Source organism: Cucurbita pepo, chromosome LG16, assembly GCF_002806865.2.
Source record: "Cucurbita pepo subsp. pepo cultivar mu-cu-16 chromosome LG16, ASM280686v2, whole genome shotgun sequence".
NCBI lineage: Eukaryota > Viridiplantae > Streptophyta > Magnoliopsida > Cucurbitales > Cucurbitaceae > Cucurbita > Cucurbita pepo.
Window position 1 is genome coordinate 3,723,932 of NC_036653.1, and position 11,257 is coordinate 3,735,188.

Sequence of the window (11,257 nt, forward strand, 5' to 3'; positions counted from 1 at the left end):
AAAAAAAAAAAAAAAAAAAAAAAAAAAAAAAAAAAAAAAAAAAAAAAAAAAAAAAAAAAAAAAAAAAATTGATGGTATTCATGAAGCCACCAACAACAGCAGCAAACCATTCGGTCTTGGATTCATCGTCTCTCTCTCTCTAGAGTTGAGGAGTGAAGACTCCATTGTCTTCCTCCATTTTCGAGGTACTTAATTGATGCACTCTTTCATGTTTCAATTCATTCAATAATTTCTGTTTCTGGGTTCTGTTGTTTTTGCTGTTTCCATGTTGATTTATAGTGACTGAAACTCAATCTGGATGTCATTTTGTTCTTCCTAAGTTCTTGTCCACTTTATTTTCTTTGATTGTTTGTAGATTTCAGGTGGGAATTTAATCCACTTTCTACTCTCTGTTTCATGAATTTAGGGCTGTTTGTGGCTCTGGTGAAGGAAATAGACTTGGGAGTTTTGATTTGGTGTTCTTTGATTTTGTGTTCATCGTGTGATGATTAAGAGTTTTGTGCACAAGAAGAAGAGAAGCCATATGATATTATGATGGCAACAACAACTGCAATAACTGGGCTTGGTGCAGCCAAGAGGCTGTTCAATTCTTCGTCCTATTATTCTGATTTCACAGAAAAGCTTTTGTATGTCAATGACCACAGGATTGGACAAACCCAGGTTTCCCCTACAAAGAGTGTGGTAATAACAGCAAGAAGTTCGCCTAACTTTTCTCCGAGAAATCAGTCGTCGTCGAAACGGCACGGGCATTGCATCAAAGCTGTGAAGGAACATGTAGATACACCCTCTTCTCCAACTGCTGAACCAAGGCTTCATAATAGCACGATCTGGGAAGATGAAGAAACTGATCTGAAATGTACTGTGGAGGCTCTTCTTTTGCTGCAAAAGTCTATGCTGGAGAAGCAATGGAATCTATCTTTCGATCAAACCGTGTTGGCCGATGCGCCGAGAGGAAAAACACAGAAGAAAGTACCTGTCACTTGTTCTGGTGTGTCTGCACGACAAAGGAGAATGAGTTCTAGGAGGAAAATACAGAGCAAACATGTTCTTATGGCTCAGCCAAGAATCAGCAAACAGTTAAGGCCTACAATCAATTCTGAGCTATTACAAAATCGATTAAAGGGGTATGTGAGAGGTTTATTAAGTGAAGAGTTACTTTCTCATGCTGAAGTTGTACGCCTTTCGAAGAAAATCAAAGTCGGTCTTGCATTGGAGGAGCGTAAAACCAGGTCAGCACATTCTTCTTATTCAGATTTTTATAGATTACTTCAAGCTTTATAACTGCCCAAGCCACGGCTAGCAAATATTGTCCTCTTTGGCCTTTCCTTTTTTGGGCTTCCCCTCAAGGTTTTTAAAACGTGTCTGCTAGAGAGAAGTTTTCACACCTTGTAAAGAGTGCTTCGTTCCCCTCTCCAACCGAGGTGAAATCTCACAATCCAACCCCCTTTGGGGCCCAGCGTCCTCGCTGGCTCTCGTTCCCCTCTCCAATCGATGTGGGATTTCACAATCCACCCCCTTCAAGGCCCAACGTTCTTGCCAGCACTCGTTCCTCTCTCCAATCGATGTGAGATCTCACAAATCCACCCTCCTTCGGAGCCTAATGTCCTCACTGGCACACCGCCCGGTGTCTAGCTCTGATATCATTGGTAACAACCAAAGCTCACCGCTAGTAGATAGTCCATTTTGGCCCATTACACATCCCCGTCATCCTCACCGTTTTCAAACGTGTCTACTAAGGAGAAGTTTCCACACCCTTGTAAGGAATACTTTGTTCCCCGCTCCAACCAATGTGGGATCTCACAATCTTTACGTATACAATTGAGTAATAGTAGTAGATAGTATTATTCCTACTTGGATGGGCCTCAGTGTGGATAAAATCATTCAACACTGACTCTTTTCCGGCCGTTTTCTTCCCATGATTAGTCTTATCCGAACTGAACTGTGAAAAAGAAACCCATCATATGTTTATATGCTTCTGTTACTCCATTGTCAAAACTGATTGCTCTAATAATGATATCATGAACTTCACATTTTGTTCTCCCTAACCTCTGTAATGAAACTCAGACTAAAGGAAAGATTAGGATGTGAGCCCTCCGAAGACCAACTAGCAATATCACTCAAGATTTCTCGTGCCAAATTACGGTCAAGTGTAATGGAATGTTCATTAGCAAGAGAGAAGCTAGCAATGAGCAATGTTCGTTTGGTTATGTCTATTGCGCAAAGATACGACAAAATGGGGGCTGAAATGGATGACTTAGTTCAGGTGAAGAGCTTATGACAGCCCCCTACAGCTAACTCTAAACCTATTAGCTTCCCTGTAATTGAAGAGTTTGTTCATGTCTAATGTAGGGTGGCTTAATTGGACTTCTCCGTGGGATAGAGAAGTTTGATTCTTCAAAGGGGTTTAAAATCTCAACCTATGTTTATTGGTGGATACGCCAGGTGAGAAAACAATTACACTTCTGTATCATGAACACTTGGAGATCAAACATGTTGATTTGCCAAGAATAAAAGGAGAGATATTAAATCAGTTAATGTAAGCATCTTAACTTGGAGAATGCATACCATGTTATAGCACGCACTGACAGCAGTTGAATGTCTACATCCATGTGCAGGGTGTTTCAAGAGCATTAGTTGAGAATTCAAGAATGCTAAGATTGCCGACTCATATGCATGAAAGATTAGGATTGATTCGCAACGCTAAAGTTAGACTGCAAGAGAAAGGAATCACTCCATCAATTGATGTAAGTGGATAACTGTTATAACACTGCAGCAAAATATTGCAAAACACTGCTTACTGACATTAAAGACTGCAAACTTAGACTAAGATGAACGGTAACAGCTCAAGCTCACCGCTAACCGATATTGTCCTTTTTGGACTTTCCCTTTCGGGCTTCCCCTCAAAGTTTTTAAAATGCGTCTACTAGGGAGAAATTTCCACACCCTTATAAATAATGTTTCACTCCTCCCCAACCGATGTGGGATCTCACAATCCGCCCCCCCTTTAGGACCCAGCGTCCTCACTGGTGCTCTTTCCCCACTTCAAGGGATCTCACAACCCCCTTTGGTGCCCAGCGCCCTCACTGGCACACCGCTCGGTGTCCACCCCCCTTCGGGGCTCAGCATCCTCGTTAGTACACCATCTAGTGACTAACTCTGATACCAACTGTAACGACCCTAGGTTTTTTTACTAACCTAAAGTCGCTACCATATACATAATGTCACCGTTAGTGCGGAAATAATCATTTGAAACGTATTTATAGAACATTGGACTTGCATGTTTAATAAAGTCTTTGAAACAAAAGGGAAAAATGAAAATAGACCCGAGTAAAAATAAAACAGAGATACCTATACTAACCTACATGAACTTTGTGAAGTTTGGGATTTCCTTAACACTTGTCTATTTGTCTCAGAGGATTGCAGAATCCCTAAACATGTCCAAAAAGAAAGTCAAGAACGCCACAGAGGTACTACAAATTTCTAATAACCCATTCACTGTGCTTTATCCTAATGAATCTCTGTTTTCATTTTCCTTATTAAGCCAACCAATCATCTCTTTTAGGCAATAAGCAAGGTGTTCTCGCTAGACCGAGAGGCATTTCCTTCATTAAATGGTCTTCCAGGCGAAACTCATCATAGTGTAAGACTTGAATAGAAACTCTGTTTCTTCAAACATAACATGTTTTTCAGAATTTTGGTCTAAATGTTTGGCATTGCTTGAATTCCTTTGTTTTTGCAGTATATTGCAGATAACTGCCTCGAGAACAACCCATGGCATGGAACAGACATATGGATTCTGAAGGTAAAATAATCGACCACAAAACCAAGAAAATAGACTTAAAAGAGTGAAAAACTATACTATTTTCAGCAATATAAGGTGAAGAATGATGAGTTGTTTGCTTATACACTGAAAAATATTGGCAGGCTGAGGTTAACAAACTCATAACTACGACACTTGGGGACCGAGAAAGAGAGATCATACGCCTTTACCACGGTCTGGATAACGAGTGTCTGACATGGGAGGAAATAAGCAAACGGTAAGCCAAAGAAACTTAATCGAGCAAAATGTCGATGATGTTCTAAGTTAGCTGAGAAAATGCACTTTGTGGTCTGAGTTTTTCAGCATAGGGTTGTCCAGAGAAAGAGTAAGACAAATTGGACTAGTGGCGTTGGAGAAACTAAAGAAGGCAGCCAAGACAAGGAAGATGGAAGCCATGTTGCTTAAACATTAATTTGTTAAGAACATATAATTACAATAGAGACCATCCATTGTCTATTGTGTATATATACAGAAAGAGATTTTGCTCTTGATTGATGTTGCCATCTACTAAATGTGAATAATTTTTTTGCGAAATTTGATTTTGAGCCATGTTGTCTTAGTGGTGTCATCATCCTGCACAATCTATTGTAAAAGTATCCTCCAAACACTACTAGAAAAACTTCGATCATCAAATTTTCTGAGCAGCACACAATGAATCCACAAGGGAATACTTTGCTACCAGTTTCCCAACATTACAGAAGTAATGTTACAATACTCAATATCTTACTACCTTGCTACCATTTTCTAAGAACAAAGGTAGGTAGCTTACTACTCATTAACCCTACAATACTCGATATCTACCCAAATATCGGGATTTCCCAAAATTTCCTACCGACGTTGCTGACGAAGTGCTAACTAACAAACTTAATATTATTTGCCATCCACCCAGTAGTTAAAAGTGACCTCCAGTTAATCAGCCTATATAACACAGTACCTGTAACTTTCTCAAACTCAATGCGGTTTCTATATATAATATATCAAGTTTGTAACCATGATCATCCAGAGAAGAAGTATTCAATAGGAAGGATACAAGGATAATGAACCAATATAAATCAAAATAGATTTTCTGTAAATAAAGGCACAAGATGACAAGAAGCCAGAGATTTGAGTTCAGAAAGCATCTAATCAAGTTATTAATTGAAGCATCTACACAAATAAAATGTATATAATGCTAGGAAACTTCAATTTCCATTACATTTTTCTTTTATGTCTGATATTATTTGAATTTTTGCAACAATTGCGCACACTAAGAAGCAAAGATTCAGAACAATATATCTCAGAAGAAAGAAAGAAGGAACGCAAAAAGACGTTAAGACAGGGATGGCTAAGAAACATGTTAACATAATACACATGTCAATGCTAAACAAAGCTTGATGCCAATTGCAAGACTCATTTTAAACAAAGTTCAGAATTATAATTTTTAGTACAACATTCTCCAGTTCAGACAACAAAATAAAGTTAAATGTTAAACAAAATAAATAGCAAGCATCTAAAACAAAAAAAGTCTCACGATTTGACACACCAATCTATTTGATATGGTTATCATCCCTTCCATCGGCTCATTCCCAGATAATTTTTCTCATGCATCTATCAGTATATTGACAACTTCTCTGGGAATTCTAAAGTGGAAGTGCACACTCCCCCCCCAAAAAAAAAACATTCCCTACTTCTGTCTCTAATTTTGAGATGTCTTTTCTCCTGCATCAGAACACCATATAAGGGACAGAAGACAAATTCAAAACTGTATTCAATCATTCTACTGTTCTTCATGAAACCAGAGCTTGCACCCCCCTGCAATCACCCCAGTTGCATACACCTTATAACAATTGTTGCTATTCCTAGCCAGTTCCAGAAAGTAACCTCTTGCATTCCTATACCTCTCCAGCAAAGAACAAAGCATTAGGTTCATAAGTTTTTAGGAAGAACATAGTGCTCGTTTTGGATATCAGCATCTATAGTGCTTCTTGAATCAGGAAAAGCTACTTTTAATCTCAACTCTAATTAAATTCACTTTATGACCGCCTATTGAACTCCATCTTTAGCCTCTAATCTAATAACCTATGTTTCTATTTAAAACATGTTCACTATTCACATGTCAGATCCAATTCCATATTTAACCATATAATTATCAAGTATTGTTATTGAGACATGAACCAAAAACTAATAAGGAATCAATAAATTTAGAATAAAGATCTTCATCATGAATCACCTTTCAGTAATTTATCTGTACCTATTAAAAACGCAGATGGTGATAGAAGAAGACATCATAGAATTTTACCAGCAAAGCTAGAGATTGAGATTAATTCATGATAAGATAGTAATTCACATAAAAAAGACAAAATTCAGTACATATTGATGAAAAAAGAATTTTCAGATCATATCTAATGGTGAAAAAGACTTGCCCAGCAATGACTGAGAGATTGAAGCCATACTAACCTTATAGTTTCTCCTATAGTACAAGCAGTCTACATAATCTAAACACTGCTTAAAGTTGCTTCACAACATGAGAAATTCCTTCAAAAAGTTATGCCAAGCTTACATCTACCGTCTCTTTGCTGTAGAACTAGTGTGCATGTCCAGTAATCGTTCAAGGGATACTAGGGACCATGATTCCTCAGTTTGGGCGTACACTTTTTGATTTAGAGCGTCGACTATTATGCTTACATTTCCAAAGCCATATATCTGGTGCCCATTGTGCATTCTTCCAGGTTTAAGCTTAAAGAGCAAACCGTACTGTTGGGCATGGGCCTCAAGTACTTCTTTCAGAGTCATCTCAACTGTACCACCCATACTGTCCAAATGAGAAGCATTACCCAATCCAGCTGAGCCTTGTTGTTTAGCTTGCGCAGCAGCTTTCTGCTGAGCTTCGAACTGTCGTTGCTCAAGAACCCGAAGGTAAGAAATATTCTCTTTCAAACCTGGCTGAACTACCTCCATCCCTTCAACGGCTTGATTCATCATATCCAGGCCACAACTAAGCTGGTACCTGATACTTTCATTAGCCAGAAGCTCCTTTGGGAAGAGTTCTTTCCAGCCCATATACCACTTTGTAACCTCCTCAAAATTTGGATTTGAACATAACCAGTGATACAATACCTGTAGCCACTTGGAGAAGAAGAATTTCTCCATCATATCAACCATGATGTGGATAGGTATGGCAGAAGCCCAACTAGTAACCCAGTAAAAATGATCAAGTTTCTGATTTCCTGGATTTACTTGGAATTCTTGCAAGACAAGCTGCAATTTAGGTACAATAAATCGACACATAAGCTGCTCCCAACTAGCAGAATCAAATACAGCTTTCCAAGGTGATAATATAGTATAGGCAGAAGCATCACTCGGGTGCCAAGCACCAAGAACAAAACTCAACTTTGTACGTATGACCTGATACATACCCTCCAGCTTATGCCCTAACAATGGCAGCCATGGATGTACCCACATGTGGATAGGAACAGGATCTCGCTGAGGTTCCCACAAATCTACTGCACTTGCAAGTTTAGGCATGACAACATTGTCCAATACGGTATGAAGGACTGAAGGAGGCAGCAATTTTTCCCAAGACTCTAAGAACCGAAGCATTGGTTCAGGATCCCTAGCCTGCCAAGTATTTATGCCAGAGATTCGTACGGCAGGTAGCACAACTTCTGAAACCAGGAGAGTATAAGGCGATGTCACATCCCAGATGTCAACACAGTCTTCATCTTGAAGAAGAGTCTTCCACAACAATATCACTTCTAACCCATGAGAAGGATTTTGAAGAGGATCCCAGCCCTGAAATACTCTAATAAACAAAGGTAGTGCAAATGAACATGCAATGCAAGACAAGTTACATAACTTGTACTCGTCACCAAATTTTCTCTGCAAGCCACTGAAACACTTAGCAAGTCCATCTAATGTCAATGTTCCAGCAGAATTATCTTCTCCTATTCGTTCTATCATGCTCATAATTTCTTCCATACTATCCATCTGCTTCTTCTGACGAGCCAGCTCAATCTCTAACTTTTCCTTCTCTTCCTGTAAGCTCAGTGCAGTTTCCTTCTCATTTCTCAAATCTCTATCAATTTTTTGGATATCCAACTCAGCCAAATCTACAATCAACCTCACATTATGCTGAAGCTCTGGCATAGGGATGTCATTTTCTCTGGCTTTCTCTTCAGCGTTCAAGTTCTCTAAATTTGTTAACACCCGCACCTGAGGACCACGCATGTCAAACACCTTTTGAACAACCTCCAATGCCTGGTCCTGCTTGCTAGCCAGTAATTCCTCAGCTGTTAAATATGCTTCTTTCTTCTTTTTAGACCTTACTTGCTTCGACCATAGCCTCTCCTTTGCCTNATGATCAAGTTTCTGATTTCCTGGATTTACTTGGAATTCTTGCAAGACAAGCTGCAATTTAGGTACAATAAATCGACACATAAGCTGCTCCCAACTAGCAGAATCAAATACAGCTTTCCAAGGTGATAATATAGTATAGGCAGAAGCATCACTCGGGTGCCAAGCACCAAGAACAAAACTCAACTTTGTACGTATGACCTGATACATACCCTCCAGCTTATGCCCTAACAATGGCAGCCATGGATGTACCCACATGTGGATAGGAACAGGATCTCGCTGAGGTTCCCACAAATCTACTGCACTTGCAAGTTTAGGCATGACAACATTGTCCAATACGGTATGAAGGACTGAAGGAGGCAGCAATTTTTCCCAAGACTCTAAGAACCGAAGCATTGGTTCAGGATCCCTAGCCTGCCAAGTATTTATGCCAGAGATTCGTACGGCAGGTAGCACAACTTCTGAAACCAGGAGAGTATAAGGCGATGTCACATCCCAGATGTCAACACAGTCTTCATCTTGAAGAAGAGTCTTCCACAACAATATCACTTCTAACCCATGAGAAGGATTTTGAAGAGGATCCCAGCCCTGAAATACTCTAATAAACAAAGGTAGTGCAAATGAACATGCAATGCAAGACAAGTTACATAACTTGTACTCGTCACCAAATTTTCTCTGCAAGCCACTGAAACACTTAGCAAGTCCATCTAATGTCAATGTTCCAGCAGAATTATCTTCTCCTATTCGTTCTATCATGCTCATAATTTCTTCCATACTATCCATCTGCTTCTTCTGACGAGCCAGCTCAATCTCTAACTTTTCCTTCTCTTCCTGTAAGCTCAGTGCAGTTTCCTTCTCATTTCTCAAATCTCTATCAATTTTTTGGATATCCAACTCAGCCAAATCTACAATCAACCTCACATTATGCTGAAGCTCTGGCATAGGGATGTCATTTTCTCTGGCTTTCTCTTCAGCGTTCAAGTTCTCTAAATTTGTTAACACCCGCACCTGAGGACCACGCATGTCAAACACCTTTTGAACAACCTCCAATGCCTGGTCCTGCTTGCTAGCCAGTAATTCCTCAGCTGTTAAATATGCTTCTTTCTTCTTTTTAGACCTTACTTGCTTCGACCATAGCCTCTCCTTTGCCTTTGTCGTTGGTTGGGGCAATGTTTTCTCCTCAAGTTCCTGCAAAGCTTGTACCTTAGGTGCCTCTTTGAAGTCATTAAACCCCATACCCATATGCTTAGGCCTCATTTTAGCTTCGATAGGAGCTACAATCCCTTGTTTGTTTTTTCCAAGCCCACCTCCCTTGTATCCCATTTTTTCGAGTAGCTTCAGACCGATGCCCTTGGTATGCTTCTCAAAGGCTCCAACATTCCCAGAGTCAGAATCTTTTCTTCCCCCGGCTACCACTTGACTTTTCTTCTCTATCTGTGATTTCACTCTTTCCCTCTCCCTCCTTTCAGCTCCTTCCTTTATCTTTCTCCCAAACGCAGTGGGCAAAAAGAAGTCATCACCACCTTCATCTCCATCAACAGTAGAACCATTCTCCTTAAACCCATCAAGATTCCTGTCAGCAGTCGAAGAACTAAAACCCAGGCCAGAACCAGACGTGCTAGAGCCCAAGCCAAGGCCAGGCCGGTTGTCTTCCACATTCTCAGCATCTCCATCCTTGGAAATCTTATCAATCTCCTGGTTGGGCATGACGGTGCCGGTGGATACAAAATTGACAGGCTTGGTGAGGTCAGGTTTCCTAGACAAGTCGCGGTCCTTGCGGCGCTTCCGAGACGAAAATCCATCACCATCAGAGTCCGAATCCGACCCAGTCGCAAACACACCATAAAGAACATCATCTTTCGTTTGGGACCTCTTCTCTTTGCGCTTTCGGTAATAAAACTCGCCCCCAATCCATTGGCCATCATCGTAATCATTCTCCATACCAAACCTCTCCATTTCTTGATAATCATCCATCGCTCCCTCTCCCTCTCTCTCTCTCTCCCCCTTCTCAACCACTCACGAATTACACACTAATTTCAGAAGCAAGAAGAAACTCGAAAATGCCCTGATTTCCTAATTTCGCCCAGGAAAACAGATTACGGCGGCTCCAGAATAACAAAAAAAAATAAAAAACAACAACAAAAGAGTGGAGAAGGGATCCCGTCTGAAATTGAAAACCTAGGATGACTGACAATATCAAAAATGATTGATCGAGAAGAAAACCTACTTCAGTAGCTGCGCTTCTTCTTCTTCTTCTTCTTCTGCTTCTTCTTCTGTTCTTCGCTAAAATATTTCGAATTTCGAATTTCGAATTTGGTTTTTTGTTACGAACGTCGGAATTTTGTACCGCCGCCTTCAGCCATGGCCACTTGCTGCGAAATTGGGTTGAATGTCCTTTTTATTCGATCGATTTCTCAAATTTGCCTTCAAAATTAAAATTTTCCCAAGGAATCCTCCTACTTTAAATTAAAATTAGGTTAAACTTAATCAAGTTATTCTACATTAAAAATATTTAGAACTCATTTTTATATTTATAAACTTCTTAATATATATCATTCGGTTCTACTTATATTTTTTACCAAAATATTTAAATACTTTCAACTCAAAAATCAAAATTTTATCATAGTTTAGTGGCAATTAGCGTGTACTCACTCTATTGATTACATATGTAAATCATAATAGTAATTAGTATGTACAGACTCCCTCAAAGTTCGAAGTTGAATAATCTTAATACGTTCATTTTTTATTTGTAATAATTCGGGATTTAATCTCAGAGATGATAAATGTTTTGCTTGTAAATTCAATGGCCTGCATTGCATCTCGATGATATTGAATTGTATTAAAATATCATGAATAACAATATCGGAGCTATCAAATCGATTCATCGTCGAGAATTGAATAGTATAACATAGGAAGATCTTTTATCCATACCGAATTCAAACAAAATGGGATTCCCGATGCAATCAAGAATTTCTGTAATTTTTGGTGTTAATAAATGAAAATTGATGATGAGATTTAATTAGGTTCCATATATATTAGGAGATTTTTTATATTTGTATAAAATTTAAATAAGTATATAAGAATATGACATCTAATTCTCCCTTC

The 11,257-nt window shown here is 39.2% G+C and overlaps 2 protein-coding genes across 9 annotated transcripts; one reads left to right on the forward strand and one right to left on the reverse strand.

Annotated features, from left to right (window-relative positions):
- The first annotated feature begins 82 nt into the window (after positions 1-82).
- On the forward strand, positions 83-4,365 carry LOC111777591 (RNA polymerase sigma factor sigA-like). Of its 2 annotated transcripts, none has more exons than XM_023657257.1 (10): positions 83-185; positions 407-1,229; positions 2,065-2,263; positions 2,350-2,442; positions 2,616-2,744; positions 3,414-3,467; positions 3,563-3,640; positions 3,740-3,802; positions 3,925-4,037; positions 4,124-4,365. In XM_023657257.1, exons 2-10 carry the CDS (start codon positions 532-534, stop codon positions 4,230-4,232), a joined length of 1,536 nt encoding a protein of 511 aa, XP_023513025.1. In that variant the 5' UTR covers positions 83-185; positions 407-531; the 3' UTR covers positions 4,233-4,365. The 2 variants fall into 2 exon arrangements, with proteins under 2 accessions (XP_023513025.1, XP_023513026.1); XM_023657258.1 differs by having other exon boundaries at positions 114-185; positions 356-1,229.
- LOC111777590 (septin and tuftelin-interacting protein 1 homolog 1-like) lies at positions 910-10,601 on the reverse strand. Of its 7 annotated transcripts, none has more exons than XR_002812404.1 (3): positions 9,302-10,600; positions 6,257-8,152; positions 910-994 (listed from the first exon to the last, which is right to left on the reverse strand). XR_002812404.1 is itself a non-coding variant. In XM_023657256.1 (2 exons), the coding sequence occupies exons 1-2, from the start codon at positions 10,124-10,126 to the stop codon at positions 6,362-6,364; spliced, it is 2,643 nt and encodes an 880-aa protein (XP_023513024.1). In that variant the 5' UTR covers positions 10,127-10,601; the 3' UTR covers positions 6,093-6,361. The 7 variants fall into 7 exon arrangements, 5 of the variants coding, with proteins under 5 accessions (XP_023513024.1, XP_023513023.1, XP_023513021.1 ...); XR_002812402.1 differs by lacking the exon at positions 910-994 and adding an exon at positions 2,627-2,711; XM_023657256.1 differs by lacking the exon at positions 910-994 and having other exon boundaries at positions 6,093-8,152; positions 9,275-10,601.
- Between the last annotated feature and the right edge of the window lie 656 nt (positions 10,602-11,257).

What these genes read in the sequence shown, in the direction of transcription:
- LOC111777590 (XM_023657256.1), bottom strand. Translation starts at nt 10,126, where the DNA reads ATGGATGATTATCAAGAAATGGAGAGGTTTGGTATGGAGAATGATTAC.
- LOC111777591 (XM_023657257.1), top strand. Translation starts at nt 532, where the DNA reads ATGATGGCAACAACAACTGCAATAACTGGGCTTGGTGCAGCCAAGAGG. An exon ending in TTGGAGGAGCGTAAAACCAG is followed by an intron (nt 1,230 to 2,064) that starts GTCAGCACATTC and finishes AATGAAACTCAG; the next exon opens with ACTAAAGGAAAGATTAGGAT. An exon ending in TTTATTGGTGGATACGCCAG is followed by an intron (nt 2,443 to 2,615) that starts GTGAGAAAACAA and finishes ATCCATGTGCAG; the next exon opens with GGTGTTTCAAGAGCATTAGT.